The 19,541-nt window shown below is 38.9% G+C and overlaps 2 protein-coding genes across 4 annotated transcripts in view; one reads left to right on the top strand and one right to left on the bottom strand.

Moving 5' to 3' along the window:
* The first annotated feature begins 584 nt into the window (after positions 1-584).
* On the top strand, positions 585-11,120 carry TEFM (transcription elongation factor, mitochondrial). Of its 2 annotated transcripts, none has more exons than XM_049859026.1 (4): positions 585-671; positions 1,706-2,169; positions 5,902-6,051; positions 7,894-11,120. In XM_049859026.1, exons 1-4 carry the CDS (start codon positions 641-643, stop codon positions 8,329-8,331), a joined length of 1,083 nt encoding a protein of 360 aa, XP_049714983.1. In that variant the 5' UTR covers positions 585-640; the 3' UTR covers positions 8,332-11,120. The 2 variants fall into 2 exon arrangements, with proteins under 2 accessions (XP_049714983.1, XP_049714984.1); XM_049859027.1 differs by lacking the exon at positions 585-671 and adding an exon at positions 678-820.
* An 888-nt stretch (positions 11,121-12,008) lies between these two features.
* ATAD5 (ATPase family AAA domain containing 5) overlaps positions 12,009-19,541 on the bottom strand; it is a 52,021-nt gene continuing 44,488 nt past the window's right edge. The window contains exons 20-23 of one of the 2 annotated variants that reach the window (XM_049859018.1): positions 14,966-15,147; positions 13,524-14,380; positions 12,940-13,098; positions 12,009-12,837 (exon numbers count right to left, since the gene is read on the bottom strand). In XM_049859018.1, coding sequence (XP_049714975.1) covers positions 12,759-12,837; positions 12,940-13,098; positions 13,524-14,380; positions 14,966-15,147 — 1,277 coding nt within the window. In that variant the 3' untranslated portion in view covers positions 12,009-12,758. The remainder of the gene's footprint in view (positions 12,838-12,939; positions 13,099-13,523; positions 14,381-14,965; positions 15,148-19,541) is intronic. The other variant, XM_049859017.1, reaches the window with a different exon arrangement.

Genomic DNA, 19,541 nt, shown 5'->3' with positions numbered 1-19,541 from the left:
CTCCAAATTTGGATTACCCAAAGCTCCACCCAAATTTGGTGCCAGCCTCATCTCCCTTCATCCCTTCCAAATGAAGTGCTGCTCCGACCTTCCAGGCCCAGCGCCAAAGCCACATCTTCCTACGCTGGCCTGCCTGGCCTGCACGCTGTTTCCCTGCTGAGCTCCTGAAACACTTCGCACCCTTCCCACCTATTCCATCCTACCCAGTGATAGGATTATTTGTGTACTTGTCTCCGCTCTTCCACCAGACCCCACTCTTTGCGCCCCAGCCCGGGCCCCAAAAGGAGCTCATCAATCTGTGTGCCTGTTATAAACCCAGAGTATCCCCAAGGAGCCGAGCCTTGCGAACTACGTTCCCAAAGACTCGGGCGAAGCGCTCCCACCCCCACCCCCACCCGCCCAGCTACTGTCAGGGGCCGGTCGGGGCGAGCATTTTTCTCGATGCAGGGGAACAAGCCCGGGGTTCGGGACCCGAGGCGGCTAGTGGAGCCACGGCAGACCCGCTTCCAACCGGCCCGGGAACGCGATTTCCGCCGGAACCTTTCCGCCGGTTCCCGCCCGAGCCCTTTTGAGCGGCTCCCAGGGACCGGAAGTCAGCGCGGAGCAAGGTCCGCGGGATCTTCCTGGTTTAACTCGGAAGATGCCGTTTCCTAGTCTTCTCTTGGCGGGAGGTAGGGTTCCGTGAATGCCGGTTCGTTCTCCGTCTGCCCTTGGCCCCTGGTTCTAGGCTGCTTTCCCCCTGCGGACCCCCGGCCCACGTTGCCCTCCTGAAGGCCTAGCTGAGCTGACCGGGCGGCTTCGGTCCCCGAGCCTCGCAGAGGTGCGCTCGCCTGGGCAGTGGCTCCGCGGACGGCTGCCTCCCGGGCGGCCGGGCGGGCGGACGGAGGCTTCGGATCCTCCCCGCCGTTTGCTTACCTCGCGCTGCGCTGCCTTCCTGTGACTGAGGTGTCGGAGCGACTTCTCCTTAGTTTGAGAAAATAACTGCTTCTATGGCTTCTCTTTTTGCAAAAAACATATGCACGGTAGAAATTTTGAAAAGTGTTCCGAAGAAATTAAGGACCGCCCTTAAATATACCACGCATTAACATTCTAGACATTCCTTAAGAAGGGGGTAGAACTGCCCCGTAAGGTTCCCAAGGCTGTGCGTCTGTAAAGGAAGCAGACGGCCACATCTTTCTCCCGCGGAGTGGGCTGGTGAGTTTGAACCGCCAACCTTCCAGTTAGCAGCTGAGCGCTGTAACCACTGCGCCACCAGGGCCGCGTTTTATAAATGAATAAACTTTAATTGTATTTGGTCCCACCAGATGAGGGAAAAGCTATAGTGAGAAATGAAGTGAAGATAAATACTCTTAACGAGAGAGTAATTACAAAAAGATCCCTCTAAAGTCAAAAATGTTATAAAAAATGCTAAGCTGTTGAAATCATTTTTTTTTTTAAACGACATGCTTCTAAATGGTCATAAGATACAATTTCTAGGTAGTAAGATTTAGGACTGATCCATAAAAATCAGAAAACACCTCTAGCGACTGAACAAAAAACCCCTATTTTAAAGATACAGTTTTAAAACTAAACCTATTTCCAGAATTTAATATAGCCTGCTAATTCTTAAACTATGGGACAGTCTATGTCACCTTGCAAAGTCTACAACTAATACCAAAAGGAATTAGGATGTCTGAACTTGTATTTTGCTACATTCTTCTTTTAGTGAGGTGGAGATGCTGTCCAGTTCCATCGAGGTCATCCCTATTCCAGGCCCTACGTAATTCCTGCTGTCGGGAAAAATCAGCTGCTCCTATGAAAATTATTCCCAACGTTGCTTTTTGTGGTGAAACTACAAAGGAGTCTGGAAATGCACTTGACAAGCTCTTTTCTTTGGAACAGCAGGCTTCCGTCTTGCATGTGCTGAACACAGCATCGAATAAAGAACTTGAAGCTTTCAAATTGCTTCGTGGAAGAAAGTCCACCAATATTATAGAGCACAGAGAAAAATTTGGGCCATTTCAGAATGTGGAGAGTTTAATGAATGTGCCCTTGTTCCAGTATAAAACTGTCATTCAAGTTTGTTATTCCATTCTTTGTCCAGAGACTAAAAAGAAAAAAAAAAAATTAAAGGACAACGGGCTCTTGGGAAAGCTCATCAAACCCGATGTAGGAAGAGAAAGACTTAAGGTATACTGTTTTTCTTAATATCTGTTACATTGGCTAAATATTTGAGAACTTACTCAGCAAAGGACTATTCTGGGCATTGGGTTGGGGAGTTACCAAGATAGGGTTCTTCTGGCAGCTTATAGTTTAGTTGGTGGGTCCAGACATGCACGTATAAATAAGGAACCTATTATACATCTATCATATTAGCTAAATACCAAAAAAAAACCCCAAACCGGTTGCTGTTGAGTCTATTCCAACTCATAATGACACAGTAGAACTGCCCCGTAGGGTTTCCAAGGAGCAGCTGGTAGATTTAAACTCTGGCTTTTTGACTAGCAGCCTAGCTCCTTAACTACTGTGCCACCAGGGCTCCATTAGGTAAATAAGCTATATAACCTATGGAGTCTTGGTGGTGTAGTGGTTAAGAACTTAGCTGCTAACCAAAAGGTTGGCAGTCTGAATCCGCCAGCCATTCCTTGGAAATCCTATGGGGCAGCTCTGCTCTGATCAATATGAGTCAGAATCATCTCGAAGGCAACAGGTATATAACCTGTGATCACTACTAATAATGAGATGTAAGAGCAGTAAATTATCTTAGAGGATAGAGGACTGCGGGCTATGATGGTTAGAAAGGCATACTGGAAGAAGTTAACTTGAATGTTGAAGAAGAGAATTAGGCTAATTGGAAGAGGACATTCTAGGTAGAAAGAACAGTTGGTATCCAGAAGTAGGTCTGTGCAAAAGGTTTATTTAAGAGGAATGTTGAGGAGATGCCTGGCTGTATTTGAGGGTTATGTTGGGGAGAAATGAGACATTAAGAAATTATAGCCAAGAAGTTTGGATTTTATCTATGAATAGACAATATGTTAAATCATAAATGATTATGAACAATTTATAACAACTCAAAAAAATTTTTTAAGAGTCTTAAAACATTATAAACCTTTCCAGCAGGATTTAAAATTATTTTATGACATCCCTTCCTCCTTTCAAAAAAAGTTATAAAAACAAATCTTTTTTTCAGTGTTGTCTGAAAAAACTAAATATTAAAATTAGTGGGCTCATCAGTCAAGCATTAAACCTTGCAGGAACTTAAGTCCTGTGTAGCATTACTTGATAAAATATTCTCTTATACTAAGCGCCATTTTTGAAGGGTAAGACAGTACACAGTACTGGGGAAGCCAGCACAACTTGACCAAGGCAAGGTCATAGAAGCTTTGTAGACACCTCCAAACTCCCTGATGGACCAAATTACTGGGCTGAGGGCCGCGGGGACCATGGTCTCCAGAATCATCTAGCTCAATTGGCATAACATAGTTTATAAAGAAAATGTTCTCTATCCTAATTTGGTGAGTAGCGTCTGGGATCTTAAAAGCTTATGAGCAGCCATCTAAGATACTCCGCTGGCCCCACCCTGTCTGGAGCAGGGGAGAATGAAGAAAACCAAAGGCACAAGGGAAAGATCAGTCCAAAGGACTCAGGGACCACAACTACCACAGCCTCCACCAGACTGAGTCCAGCACAACTACGTGGTACCCAGCTACCACCACTGACTGCTCTGACAGGGATCACAATAGAGGGTCCCAGACAGAGTTAGACAAAAATTCCAACCCACAAAAAAAGACCAGACTTAGTGATGTCACAGAGACTGGAGAAACCCTGAGAGTATGGCCCCTGGACATCCTTTTAGCTCAGTAATGAAGTCACTCCTGGGGTTCACCCAAAGATTCAGCCTAAGATTAGACAGGCCCACTGAACAAAATGAGATTAAATGGGCACACCAACTCAGGGGCAAGGACAAGAAGGCAGGAGGGGACATGAAAACTGGTAACGAGGAACCCAAGGTCGAGAAGGGGAGTGTTGACATGTCATAAGGTTGGCAACCAATGTCACAAAACAATACGTGTATAATTGTTTAATGAGACACTCATTTGCTCTGTAAAGCTTCCTCTAACGCACATTAAAATAATGATAAGCACCATTTTTTTTCTGGACCAGTGATTTTCTGGATTAGTAGCTTTTGGAAAATACAGATATTTTTAAGAACCTTATGAAAGCTATGGATGCTCTTCCCAGAAAAAAAGATTTGTAGCACATACGCAGAATTTTGCGTGTACTTTCAGAGGACTCATGTATTTCTTTACATCCATCCATGGACTCTGGATGGGACTCCTGCTGTAGTTGATCTGGGACATACTTGAACCAAAATTTCCAGGAATGATTTTCATCCCAACTCATGGCTAACATCAGTACTTACACTCAGAGTATAGTAAAGCTGCATCTTATTTAGGGGGTTAGGTTCTAAAATCCGTCTATTGCCCACGAGGTACTGGGTACATGGTTTTGTGGACAACCTGTTACAGTAATTCCGATGCACACTAAAGCTTGAGAATCATTAAGCTAAAGAAAGGAACCAAAAGGCTTGTATTTCGTAGATGTCTGGGCATCCAAACTATTCTGCCTTTAAGATACTTATCCAATCCTTAGCAGCGAAAGGGATATGCGTATACAATTATAAAATGTTTGTTTCACTCTGTATCTACAGAACATATTAGTACTTTATTTGTTGATGTAACTAAGTGAGCCATGTGGGAATGAGTTGATGCCACTGTACTATGCCTCCATCCCTGAGTTCCCACTGAGATGGAGCCACATACCTGGTTATCTGTTACACATCTTCCTTTAGTCCTATAAAACCAACAACCAAACCCATTGCTGTGGAGTTAATTCTGACTCATGGCAACTGCATGTGTTAGAGTGGAACTGCCCTTAGGGTTTTCTTGGCTGTAATCTTTATAGAAGCAGATTGCCAGGCCTTTCTTCCGTGGTGCCACCGGCTGGGTTCAAACCACAAACCTGTTGATTTATAGTTGAGCACAAACTGCTTGCACCATCCAGGGACCTAGGAGCCCTATAGGCGACCTGAACCCAACACATTTAAAAACAGCTTATCTCCCCCCACCTTCCCAAGTTGACCTACCTCTTATCATCTTAATTATGCCATCCCATCATGGAAATCAAACTAGTTATCCTAGGTGCCTCCTTCACCCCCCGATACCACTTCTGCTTCCATTATCTGTTTCTTTCCTTCATCGCTGTCACTGTCTTAGGTTTTTAATACTTTGTCATATGTTACAGCAGGTGTCTAACACAGATGCCCAGCTCTAGTTGAGCTCCTTCCACACAGAGCTGTCAGTGATCTTTCTGAAATGTAAATCTTCTTACTACCCAATGTTACATGCCTTGTAGGTCTGAGGATAAAGAAAGTTACTTAACTTGGCAGAAATCTGCCTACCTCTCTGCCGTTTCCCAGTTGCAGCTTTTAGTGCCTGTGAGGTGTCAATCAGCCTATATCTTTGCCGACATCTGGGTAAAATAACCTGTTTACCATTTTACTCATTCTCCTAATCCTCCAGTGAGTCTTGCCTGACCTCCCCCTCTCTACAGTAACTATTGTATGATAGCATTTCTTGTATGGTTATGTTTCTTGTTTCCCATTATCTAGGCAACACTTGAATATTTGAATGCCTGCTTTGGGCTAGGTGCTGACAATGAGTAAGGGTTCTTTGTCCATAAACTGGATTCTCCTGGTTACCTTTTAGTAATAATTACTCCTGCATTTGTAAAAAAAACAATTCTCAGTTCAATCATAAATGGCAAATCTGTTTATATTACATAAATTAGGCATTCTTAGATTGTGGCTTAAACTTTGTTAAAATGTTTACACTCCTAATTAAACCAGCCTTTTTGTTTTAGGCAGTTAATAGTATCGTATCTATTGTTTATGGTACTCGAAGAATTGCCTGGGCTCACCTTGATCGTAAAATGACAGTGCTGGACTGGCAGCAAGATGAAAGCTGCAGAATGATGAAAGGGACATACCTGTCATCTGTCTATTTAGAAGAGGTAAGGCCCTTGCACCTCCAAGTTCCTGTCTTCTAGAGCTCCTTGTGTAGTTTAATCTTCTAGTCCCAAAAGGAATGTAGACAGGTAGTAAGGATGGATTTTCTCTTGGTACTTACTACTCACCGGTCACTTGTCATCTTTTTAAATCGGGTCTTTCTTCCCTTCGTTCTGTGGTGAAGAATACTATTCTGAATGTTTTAGGATATCATCACTACCTTATATTTATAAAAGCTTAATTTTTCAAAATGCTGTCATGTTTATTCTCATTTGAGTCTTCAGAACCTTAGGAAACGGGCAGGAGTTACCATCCTGATTATACATGTGCAAACTGTGGTTCAGTCAGACTGTGGACATGATCGATCAGTGGTTCAGTCAGACTGCGGACATGATCGATCAGTGGTTCAGTCAGACTGCGGACATGATCGATCAGTGGTTCAGTCAGCCCTGCGGACATGATCGATCAGTGGTTCAGTCAGCCCTGCGGACGTGATCGATCAGTGGTTCAGTCAGCCCTGCGGACGTGATCGATCAGTGGTTCAGTCAGCCCTGCGGACGTGATCGATCAGTGGTTCAGTCAGCCCTGCGGACGTGATCGATCAGTGGTTCAGTCAGCCTTGCGGACGTGATCGATCAGTGGTTCAGTCAGACTGCGGACGTGATCGATCAGTGGTTCAGTCAGCCCTGCGGACATGATCGATCAGTGGTTCAGTCAGACTGCGGACATGATCGATCAGTGGTTCAGTCAGACTGCGGACGTGATCGATCAGTGGTTCAGTCAGCCCTGCGGACGTGATCGATCAGTGGTTCAGTCAGCCCTGCGGACGTGATCGATCAGTGGTTCAGTCAGCCCTGCGGACGTGATCGATCAGTGGTTCAGTCAGCCTTGCGGACGTGATCGATCAGCGGTTCAGTCAGACTGCGGACGTGATCGATCAGCGGTTCAGTCAGCCCTGCGGACGTGATCGATCAGCGGTTCAGTCAGACTGCGGACGTGATCGATCAGCGGTTCAGTCAGACTGCGGACGTGATCGATCAGCGGTTCAGTCAGACTGCGGACGTGATCGATCAGCGGTTCAGTCAGACTGCGGACATGATCGATCAGCGGTTCAGTCAGCCCTGCGGACATGATCGATCAGCGGTTCAGTCAGCCCTGCGGACATGATCGATCAGCGGTTCAGTCAGACTGCGGACATGATCGATCAGCGGTTCAGTCAGACTGCGGACATGATCGATCAGCGGTTCAGTCAGACTGCGGACATGATCGATCAGCGGTTCAGTCAGACTGCGGACATGATCGATCAGCGGTTCAGTCAGACTGCGGACAAGATCGATCAGCGGTTCAGTCAGACTGCGGACATGATCGATCAGCGGTTCAGTCAGACTGCGGACATGATCGATCAGCGGTTCAGTCAGCCCTGCGGACATGATCGATCAGTGGTTCAGTCAGACTGCAGACATGATCGATCAGCTGTAGGGATGATTGACTCTATGCTAGTTATTCTAACCCTATGCTAAGAATTCTTAAAAGACTAATGAATAAGTTTTAAGTTATCTAATCCCAAAGCCAAATGGGTTTTAGAAATTATTAAGCCTGTTTTACAGGTGAAGACATGTTGCTTAGGGGGACTGAACGGCTTACCTGAGCTCAGCTTGTTTCTGATAGAACCATGACCAGAAGTTGGTCTCCTGACTCCTCCATACAGTGTTTTTTCAGTTATTCCAATACAGTCAATAGCAATATAAATCACATAATTTATAATATTTCTAAATAGAGGGGGACCCCAACATTAAAACTTCATGAATTATTTCTGCTCATTTATTTCCTTTTTTTTTCCGCTAAAGATGTCTTCAGTCGTTTCAAAGATGCCTACAGCCGATTTCTATATCCTGGAGAAAACAGGACTTCCACTTCAGAACCCCTCGCTGTTTCCGATACTGCTGCATTTTCATATGGTGGAAGCCATGCTGTATACCTTGTTAAACACAACATTCGCCCAGGACCGCCGGCACCAGGTGCTGAGCGTGAACAGAAACGCAGTCGGGAAGCACTTTAAACTAATGGTCGGCGACACGAGGACTAGCGGAAAAGAACTGGTGGAGCAGTTTCTCTCAGAATCTGTACTGAAGGCAGAGCCTCGAGTATTCTTCCCGTTGGATAAAGTAGTCCAGTACAGACAGATGTTTTCATCTACTGAACAAAACAGAGTCGAAGAGTTATATGATTCATTATTACAAGCTGTCGCCTTCTATGAATTAGCAGTTTTTGACACTGAGCCTTAAAATTCTGAGGTTAATGTATCATCTGCTTTAATGTTAGTTTCTATTTCTTACCTCTAAAGCTGTAAAAACAGATTGTTTTTGAACATCTATGTTAATGCATGAGAAAACAAGTTTGAGTGTATTTTAGATGTTTAAAGTCAGACTTTAGGCTACTGAATGGCATATACAATAATTCTAAGTCAAGGCCAAGTCAATAAAATAACTATTTTTCGAGATTCTATGCCTTTTAGGTTTAAGTGTTAAACAATAAAATGCTCCCCAAACAGCCAAAACAAGAAACAAAGTTCTCACCTCTTAAAAGCAAATACCATCTATACTGAAGAGTTACATCATTAATAATATATTGTTAAAATAGGGAATAGTGACTTTTCTAGGTGGCACTCCTTATAGGAATAAACACTAAAGGTAATTGGTAACCTGACTTGTGGAATCATCTTCAAAAGATGATTTTCATCAGCTCAGTCTATCAATGAAGAAGTTGTTGCTCTTGCAGAATTCTGTCATGCTATCTCCGGCATCGTTTCTGTCACCAAGGCCTTATTTTCTAACCACTGATCCTTCTTTGTTTCCATCTTTTGCATTCCAATCACCAGTAATTATCAATGCATCCTGATTGTGTGTTTGATCAATTTCAGACTGCAGAAGTTGGTAAAAAGCTTCAGTTTCTTCATCTTTGGCCTTAGTGGTTGGTGCTTAAATTTAAATAATGGCTGTGTTAACTGGTCTTCCTCATAGGCATATGGATATTATCCTATCACTGACAGCGTTGTACTTGAGGACAGATCTTGAAATGTTCTTTTTGATGGTGAATGCAATGCCATTCCTCTTCCAGTTCTTATTACTAGTGTAGCAGACCTTAGAATGACCAATACTAGTCCATTTCAGCTCACTAATGCCTAGGGTATCGATGTTTATGCATTCCATTTCATTTTTGAGGCTTTCCAATTTTCCTAGATTCATACATCATACATTCCAGGTTCCAATTATTAACGGATGTTTGCAGCTGTTTCTTCTTCTTTTGAGTCATGCCATATCAGCAAATGAAGGTCCCAAAAGCTTGACTTCACCCACATCATTAAGGTCAACTCTACTTCAAGGAGGCAGCTCTTCCCCAGTTGTATTTTGAGTGTCTTCCAACCTGAGGGGCTCATCTTCCAGCACTATATCAAATAATGTTATGCTGCTGTTCATAAAGTTTTTCCTGCCTAATTCTTTTCAGATGTAGACTGCCAGGTCCTTCTTCCTAGTCTGTCTTAGTATTGCACTGGGCAAATCTGCTGCAAAAGACCTCTTTAAAGTATTAAAGATTTCACCTTGAAGACTATGGTACACCTGACCTAAGCAATGGTATTTTCAATTGCCTCATATGCATGTGAAAGCCGGATGATGAATAAGGAAGACCCAAGAAGAACCAACGCCTTTGAGTTATGGTATCGGCTAAGAATATTGAATATACCATGGCCTGCCAAAAGAACGAACAAATCTGTCTTAGAAGAAGTACAGCCAGAATGCTCTTTATAAGCAAGGATGGCGGGACTACATCTTTACATACTTTGGACGTGTTATCAGGAGGGATCAGTCCCTGGAGAAGAACATCACACTTGGTAAAGCAGAGGGTCAGTGAAAAAGAGGAAAACCCTCAGTGACACAGTGGCTGCAACAGTGGTCTCAAGCATAATCATTGTGAGGATGGCGCAGGACTGGGCAGTGTTTCATTCTGTTGTACACATGGCTGCTATGAGTTGGAACTGACTCGATGGCACCTAACAACAACAAGTCTATGAAACCCAGAAAAAAGTTTGTCTAATTGGTTCATTTTTTACTTTGAAATATCTTATTTGACAGACGATCGTTTGACAAAAGTAGCACTTAATTTTTTTCCACACTTCTCCATTTTCCACTATGTCTGCCTTAGTTCAGGCCCTTATTTTCTCTCATGTGTTCTGTTGGGGTATTCTCCTAAGTGGTCTCCCAGCATCCATTTTCACTCCTTCAGCCAATATACAGTTACAAAAGTAAAAATCTGGTATCAGTCCACTGTTAAAACCCTTCTAGGGCTTAGAACATTATGTTACACTATGCTGTAAGGATGGGACCAGGTTATTTCCTCTCATGATAGCAATGGTAATATAACAATAACAATTAATATAGCTAATTACATGCCAAGTACTTCCATGTATTATGACATCACCTCTTTTTTATATATGAGGTTTCACAGCAGTTTAGAGATTGCAGCTGAAAAGCAACAGAGCTAGAAATGGAGCCCAAATCTCTTTAATTGCCAAAGCATCAAAATTTTTTTTTTTTAGTTCAAAAGTAAAATATGCTTGTTAGGAGTAATTCAAATAATCAGAAGTATATAAAGTAAGAATTGGAGTTCTGGTGGCACAGTGATTTAAGAGATCGACTGCTAACCAAAAGGTTGACAGTTCAAATCCACCAGGCACTCCTTGGAAACCCTATGGGGCAGTTCTACTCTGTCCTGCGGGGTCGCTGTGAGTCGGAATCAATTTGACAGCAGTGGGTATAAGGTAAGAAGTAGAGTTCCTCCTTTCACTAGCACCTCTATCCCCTGGGAGTTTGACAGAACTTGAGAGTCGTGCTCATGTAAATCTGTACAATGCACATACATAAACATCTTCACTTGAATATGTATGTCTGAAAAGGAAATCATCTTCTCTCCCTCCAAAACCACCTCCCTTGCCATTATTTTCTATTGTGGTAAAGAGGTTCACCAACCATCCAGTTGTCCATGCTAGAAATGTGGCATTCTATCTCCCATATATTTCTGGAAAGAGCTGTAAATGAAAATTGGTCAGCTGTAGGCATTTACAGGATAAAATATGAAATACTAGGGCATCAAGATTTGGTTACTTTTATCATAAAAGTGAATTTAAATCTTACAGGAATTTGTCACCTTTAAGAATGATACCCCCCCCATTATACTAAACCTAAAAAATAATTAAGTGTGTCCCGTTAGTGAGGAAAATACCTCCATTATTTCTTGATTTTTGATAGTTTAGATATTAATTCTATAGAGTTACTTTACTTTGGCTCCTCCGTTACTGAGGATAATCAGAAATTTCTAATAATAAAAGACCAAGTTACCAGTTAAGTGGTCTACAGGTGGAGGAACTCTTACATTCAGTAGAAAAAGACGAGTCAGTATACTTGAAAAAACAGGCTTCAAAAGATCTTACTTCTCCTGTACAGGAATGAAGCCTATGAGCTAGAGCCCATATTCAGACCTAAAAAGTACACACATTTACCCAGATGACTACAGCAGAGCTCCTATTTAAATACTGTGTAAAGCCTTTTTAGCTTTTACCATTAATTAGATCAATATACTAACTAATTCAAAAGGTAGGGTGAACAAATAAGATAAAAACATCTTCAAACATTTGAAAACAGGTAAGACTGTATTTTTCAAAAGTATACAAAATTAGGATCCTTACCTTTTGAGTTAAATATATAATTCACCAGATAACATATCTGAATATTAAGCTAATATATAATATAGACACTTGAAATCGGGAATTATTTTAACATATCCTGATCATCTGACTGTAAAATAATTTTAAGTGAAAAGTGACATTTTAAAATCTTGTAATTAAAAACATATTTTTCAAAAACAGTCTTAAGTGGAAATGGCAGTTATGTAGAAATCCTATAGTAGAATCCTCTTTTTTTTAGTTTTAATGAATAGCAGTTTGAACACGATAGATATATTAACATCATTAATATCTTAAGTGAAATAAAATATTGGTGATATGAAAATACAAGAAAATGTACAAGGCAAATTATTTGAGTTGGCGAAATACACAAGATATCACATGTATGGTTGCTAAAAAAATTTATGAAAATTATAATTTCATAATCTTGATTTCACTTTGTCAACATTCAGTGATTCAATGGTATATGCTAGAGGAGTACACCTCAAAAATTTATCAGGAAGATCTTTTTGAAAAACGAGCATGATTTTCTTCACAGAAGTTTCCTTATGTATTACGTACGTAATTTTGGATTTTGTAAACTTAAGGTCGTCATCTAGGTGATTCATATTTACAATTCAACACAGCACCAATACTTGGAGAGGAATATGTAAAAGAAAATTAGTTTAGCACTGAAATATCTTAGTGAACTCTAACTTCTAGAAACAGCTCATTCACATATAAAAATACTCCAAAAAAGTTAAATCAAATAATACAAAAAATTCCAAAAAGAAAATACCACCACAATCATACATGCAATAAGTAACTCAATTTTTTTCATTTTAAATGTTTGCACACTAATAAAGAAATATACAAAATAGTCTGTTATAAATGTACATTACAGAGACACGGCTCTTCCACAAAAATCAACGTAATATAAAAATGTATATTAAGGACCACATAATAATCTGTACAAGGCATCATTAACATGGAATATTAAGGGAAGTCGGCTGCCAAAGTGTTCATAGTCTTTTTAGGAATGTCAAGATGAATTCCTTCAAAATAATGCAGGAACCTATCAAAATAACAAGGAAAAATACAATTTAATTTTAATATTTTCATCTCATGACATTAATCTTGAAACAGCTCTCTAAAACATTTTTAATGGAAACTTTACCTTCTTTTACTTTTTCCTTGTTCTTTTAGCTTCTCAGTCCTACAAATGTTTCGAAGAGTTGGCAAGTATTCAATTATACTAGCTTGTCTATTACCCAGGTTCAGAAGAGATCGACTAGAGAATACGCTTTTAATGACTGCTATCCTCTTCCGCGCATCACTGTAAATTAAGAAAAATCCAATACTTTATTTTAAAACGTGAAATCCTAAAAAACAACCAGTCTCCCTGCCTCTGGTCTAGACTGGACAGCACTTCCAGATTAATCTCTTTTATCATTTTTAACACATCACTCACTCTCATACTAAAAAATCTTCAATGACTACCCACTGTCTGCCACAGCAAGTCCAAACCTCCCTCCCTATCATTCAACAGTCTCCAAAATCTAGCCCACCCTGATCTCATTATTTCTCTTCCCAGCTGCCAGGCTAGTCTCCTTGCTGTCTCACTAGAAGTTACATTATTAATACTAAGGGCTTACCAAGATCAATAAAGGCCAGCATTTCAAAATTAGTAGAAATGAAAGAAACTCTAAATCATTTCCCTGTTACTATTTATTATTGAAAAATAATAAAGAGGAGACTTACTCTAAATTAGCCACTGATTGACTAAAGTATACGTTGTTACGCTGTTGTGAAACATAAAAAGTAAGGTCTTTAGTTGGATCTCTTCCAAATTTCTTGCAAGAATTTAAAGAGGTTTCCAATGCTTTCGACATAGCAGAAGAGCACTTAGTAAAGCTAAGAGCTTCTACAACTGCCTTTAATTCTCCAGAGCGTTGAGAAGGCCAACCATCACTACTTTCAAGACTAAACTCATCACAAAGTCCATTTTTAACCTTTCCGTTTGTCCAAGTAAAGTCATTTTTACCAAATTCCTTTACATCAGTTAAAAGAGCATCTAAGAAGGACATGTTATCCATGAACTCAGTGAGGGAATTTAAACAGTGAGAAACAAGGCCAGAACATTTTTTTTCAGCTGGTGTTTTAGGAGGATGAGGAACAGAATCAATGTTAGATTCTAAGCATTTGTTTGGTTTCTTTGTCTCCGGTATGCTTTCTTCTTCTCTGGCTTTGCTTTCTTCTGAACTTGAAAAACAGGCAGAGGATTGGCTAATAAATTCATGAGAAAAGTCCAATTCGGTGTCAAATAAGTCACTATCATCTAGTGTGACTATCTTTTTCTTATATTTCTTTCTTTGTGACTTTTTTGATGGCTGCTCTCCTTCTGAATGGTTCCTAGCAAGATATCTCATACTTGTCATTGCTGGACTGGCACCCACAGTTACTGACAAGCCACAGAGATTTTTTGTTTCTGGAATGGTATCAACTGGTAATGGTAGAATAAACTCAAGATTACTATATAAAAAATCCACATTTCGTGTTTGGAATTCTGTAAGAAGCTGGATGAGTTTATGCCATTCTTCCTTTGTTGTGATTTTGTGCTGAAAAATAATTTTGAGTAAAAATGTTATAATAGTACATAAGACTGATCATTTTTCTGTCAATATGAATAAGGATCCTTATTCTATCTTCAAAATAGTTGGTCACTTCCCCTCATAATTTTATTAACATATACTCCTTTACACATCAAAGTAGTAAAGCTTATCTTTAAAAATTAATTTATACTGTTAGTTTGAAGAATTAAAATTCCCTAAGACTTAAGATGGCACGGGACTGGGCAACTGGGTGATGAGTCAGAGCCAACTCAGTGGCCTTGAACGACAACATTCAGCATAGGATGACATCCAATAATGAGAAGCTCATTTTTTTTTTTAATTATTTTTCTGAAATTGTCTTTTTTATCTGAAATGTTCCTAAATTCTATTCTAAATCCAGTAACATGCATTTAGAGCAATGTCTATGCATCATTTCTCAAAGTAGTAGAATATGTTAAAATTAGAAATTTAAAGCCTATAAAAATTATAGGCAAATTTAAGCTAACCTTATGATCTAAAAGACAGAAGTGAGTGTTGAGAAGCCAAAAAAAGAACATAAATTTAACATTCCAAACAGGACATTAAAAATACCTTTAAAAAAGAAAATACGTCTTCAGATGGGGAAAAAATGTTCTTGAGGCCAAACAAAGTCTCAGCACAGCCAGTATCACATTTGGGAAGATCTGTAGGATTCTTTTTAGTATTTTTAGGCTTCTTCTTAGACTCAGGGCCATTTTCAGAGCAAACTAGTTGAACATTCCTGCTATTTCCTCCTATAAAATTAACAAAGGAAAATCTTAGCTATACATACTTTAACAAATCACAGAAAACAATTATAGATAATCCCTGACTTACGACATGGTTCCGTTCCAAAGGCGCCATTCTAAGTCGGTTCTGCCGGAAGTTGAATACCTCATTTTTTTTTTTTTTTTTTTGGTTTTAATTATTATTGCCTTTCATTATCATTATCTTTATAAATCTGATCTTTATTTGTCTTTGGGTGTTGGCATGAGAATGATAACATCAGCAAATTACACACTGCAACACTGTATTAATACATATTACTAATGATAAGATGCACACACACAAAAAGGACAGTCTTAAGTGCAGGTTCGTCGTAACTCAAATATGTCATAAATCGGGGACTACTTGTATTTAAAATATGAGATCCTTTGACATCTTTTTGACCTATATCCCCCCTTTTGTTCTTTTCCATATATGTATTAAATTCATGAAGAGTACAATAAAGGCATTATTCCTAAAGTACATAAAAAATTGTCTAAATAAACTAAGTAAACTCATAAAAAATGTGCAATTTCACTAGTGATCATGGAAATGCAAATAAGATACTGTTCATTTTTCACTTTTAAATTGGTAAAATAAAAAAAACCTGACAATCCAGTTGTCAAAGGTACACAGAAGAGAGCCATCATATACTATTAGCGGAAGCATAAATTATTATAATTGTCTTTGGGATACTATCTGGCAATGCCTATCAAAATGTATAGTGTATATGGCCTCTGAATCAACAACCACACTTCCAGAACTCTCTCTGACACAACAACTCACAGCCATGTTCGAAGATATAAGTATAAAGATACGTACTGCACTTTTCTTTACTAGACAGAAAAACTAAAGATAATTTAAATGGCCATAAATAAATGGCTAATTAAATCATGGTACATACATTCTATATTCTGGGATAGCACGTAGCTGTTGAAAAAATATGGTAGATCTGTACATGGTGCCAATAGAAAAAAAAAATTGTCAGACAACTTATATGAGTTAATTTTTATAAATAACTATGGAGCATTATTTGTATGTACATAAAAAAAGGACTAACAGTAGCTTCCTTTAATGAGTAGGGGAAGATCTTTCACTTTATGTACTTCTATATTGTTTGAATATTCAACAAGTGTGTACTCTATATTTCTTAAAAAGACAAGACTGTAACGCCTATAAAATTATAAGACCTTCAAGAAGAGAAACTATACAGTAAATTTAGTTTGTTTTGTAACATCTTGGTTTAGCACCCAATAATATGGCAATAAATAGCTATTAACTCATTTGTTTTTATAAAAAAAAATCAGGACATTTTCTACATCTCATTTATCATATTTACATCTCAAAAACAGTTAAAGCCACCAGCTTACGCTGCATTAAATATATGTCTACTTGAACTCTGACTATGGGACATGGAGACCACAAATTACAACTTCTTCAGAGACGGAATCATGTCTCCCTCATATAAACACAAAGCCTGACATGGAGAAAGTGCTCAATAAATTGTCTGCGGCTCGAATATGGTAACGATGACTGGGGATCAGTAAGAAAAAAAATAAAGCACTTCTGAAATTATAAAGTTCTTAGAAAAAGAATTATAGGCTACTGAAGAAGCTAAAGGGACCTTAATTACTATACAGTCATATTAAAAGAATGAGATACAGCTAAATATACTGACATGGAAAAATGACCAATATGTTTTTAGTAAGTGCAAAAGGAAGTTGCTGAATAATATATACAGTTCTATTTGTTTTCTAAGAAACTAAATGCTTATAAGTGTATAAGTAACAGCTTGGAAATTTTTAACAGCCATACCTTTGCGGAGGAAAGGCAAGGAGGTAAGAGGTTCATTTTTTACAATGCGGTCGTGCTACTTTTATAAGTTTAAAAGAACAACTACAAAACGAAAGGTAATTTACAGATTATTTAGTTCAACCCTTTCATTTTTGAGATGAAGAAATAGGCTCAAATAAACTAAATTTTAGAGGTTGCATGTTAAAAAGCAGCACAGACAGAAGAACGTTTCTAGGCTCAGTTCAACTAATTCTGTTTACCCGCTTTTAATGTTTAAAAAACTTTTCATGAAAATATCTCTATCCAATCCTACCCAAAGTGATCAACAAATATAATGCAATCCCTATCCAAATACCAAAAGCATTCTTTAACAAGATGGAAAAACTAATCATTAGCTTTATATGGAAAGGAATGATGAGGCCCCAGGTAAGTAAAGCATTACTGAAGAAGAACAAAGTAAGAGGCCTTGCACACTACCTGACCTCAGAACCTACTATACATCTACAGTAGTCAAAACAGCCTGGTGCTGGTACAACAGACACACTGATTAGTGGAACAGAATCGAGAACCCAGATGTAAATCCATCCACCTAGTGTCACCTGATCTTTGACAAATGCTCAAAGTCCATTAAGTAGAGAAAAGATAGTCTTTTTAACAAACGGTTCTGGCAAAACTAGATGTCCACCTGTAAAACAATGAAAATAGGGAACATACCTCACAACATACACAAAAACTAACTGAAAATGGATCAAAGACCTAAATATAAAACCAAAAACTATAAAGATCATGGAAGAAAAAATAGAGTCAAAGCTAGGGGCCCTAATATATGGCACAAATAGGATAAAAACCATAGGTAACAATACACAAACACCAGAAGATAAGCTAGACAACTGGGATCTTCTAAAAATCAAACACTTATGCTCATGAAAAGACTTCACCAAGAGTAAAAAGAGAACCTATGGACCAGGAAAAAATTTGGCTATGACACATCTGAGAAAGATCTAATCTCTAAAATCTATACGAAAATTTAACACTACTATAACAAAAAGACAATTCATTTAAAAAATGGACAAAAGATATGAATAGACACTTTACCAAAGATGACGTTCAGACAGCTAACAGACACATAAGGAAATGCTGGGGATCACTAGCCATTAGAGAAATGCAAATCGAAACTACAATGAGATAGCATCTCATCCTGACATTACTGGTACTAATCAGAAAAAAACAAAAAACACAGAAAATAACAAATGTTAGAGAGGTTGCGGGGAGAGATTGGAACTCTTAGGCACTGCTGGTAGGAATGTAAAATGGTAAAACCGTTTTGGAAAATAACATAATTCCTTAAATAATTGTAATAATGATTTATATAATTATTTAATTATATATAGTTATTATAATTATATATTTGCAATTATAATAATACCCACACCCAACCCAGTGCCGTCGAGTTGATTCCAACTCATAGTGACCCTATGGGAGAGAGTAGAACTGCCCCATAGAGTTTCCAAGGAGCACCTGGCTGATTCGAACTGCCGACCCTTTGGTTAGTAGCCGTAGCACTTAACCACTACGCCACCAGGGTCTCCAATTAAAATAAGATAATTAATAATATAATAATTACAATAATATAATTCCTTAAAAAGCTAGAAATAGAAATACCATATGATCCAGCAATCCCACTCCTAGGAATACATCCTAGAGAAATAAGAGCCGTCACACGAACAGACATACACACACCCATGTTCACTGCAGCACTATTCATAATAGCAAAAAGAAACAACCCAAGTGCCGATCATTAAGTGAATGGATAAACAAACTATGGTACCTACATACAATGGAGTACTCTGCAACAATAAAGAACAACGATAAATCTGTGAAATGCCTCACAACACAGATAAATCTGGAGAGGATTATGGCTGAGTGAAATAAGTCAATCACAGAAGGGCAAATACTGAATGAGACCACTATTACAAAAACTCAAGAAAAGGTGTCTACAAAAAGAAACAATCTTTGATAGTTACGAGTACGGAAGCAAAAACACTGATTAATTTTCTAATGTTGAACCATCCTTGCATACCTGGTATGAATCCTACTTGGTCATGATGTATTATTTTTTTGATATGATGCTGATTTCTATTAGCTAAAATTTTGTTGAGGATTTTTGCATCTATCTTCATGAATAGATACATGTTCACCCATGTTCACTGCAGCACTGTTCACAATAGCAAAAAGATGGAAACAACCTAGATGCCCATCAACAGATGAATGGATAAACAAACTGGTATGTATGCACAATGGAGTATTACACAACGATAAAGGACAATGATGAATCTGTGAAGCATCTCATGACATGGATGCATCTGGAAGATATTATGCTGAGTGAAATAACCAATCACAAAAGGACAAATACTGTACGAGACCACTACTGGAAAAACTCATGAAAAGGTTTACATACAAGAAGAAACAATATTTGATGGTTACAGGGGAGGGGAGGGGTGGGGATGGAAAAACACTTAATAGACAATAGACAAGTGGTAACTTCGGTGAAGGGTAAGACAGTACACAATACTGGGGAAGCCAGCACAAC

This window comes from Elephas maximus, chromosome 19 (genome assembly GCF_024166365.1).
Source record: "Elephas maximus indicus isolate mEleMax1 chromosome 19, mEleMax1 primary haplotype, whole genome shotgun sequence".
Classification (NCBI taxonomy): Eukaryota; Metazoa; Chordata; class Mammalia; order Proboscidea; family Elephantidae; genus Elephas; species Elephas maximus.
Note: the sequence above shows the minus strand (reverse complement) of the source record. Positions and strands in the feature narration are given on the sequence as shown.

Coding starts and splice junctions, on each gene's coding strand:
- TEFM (XM_049859026.1), top strand. CDS start 641: ATGCCGTTTCCTAGTCTTCTCTTGGCGGGAG. Junction 672..1,705: donor TAGTCTTCTCTTGGCGGGAG/GTAGGGTTCCGT, acceptor TTCTTCTTTTAG/TGAGGTGGAGATGCTGTCCA. Junction 6,052..7,893: donor CATCTGTCTATTTAGAAGAG/GTAAGGCCCTTG, acceptor TTTCCGCTAAAG/ATGTCTTCAGTCGTTTCAAA.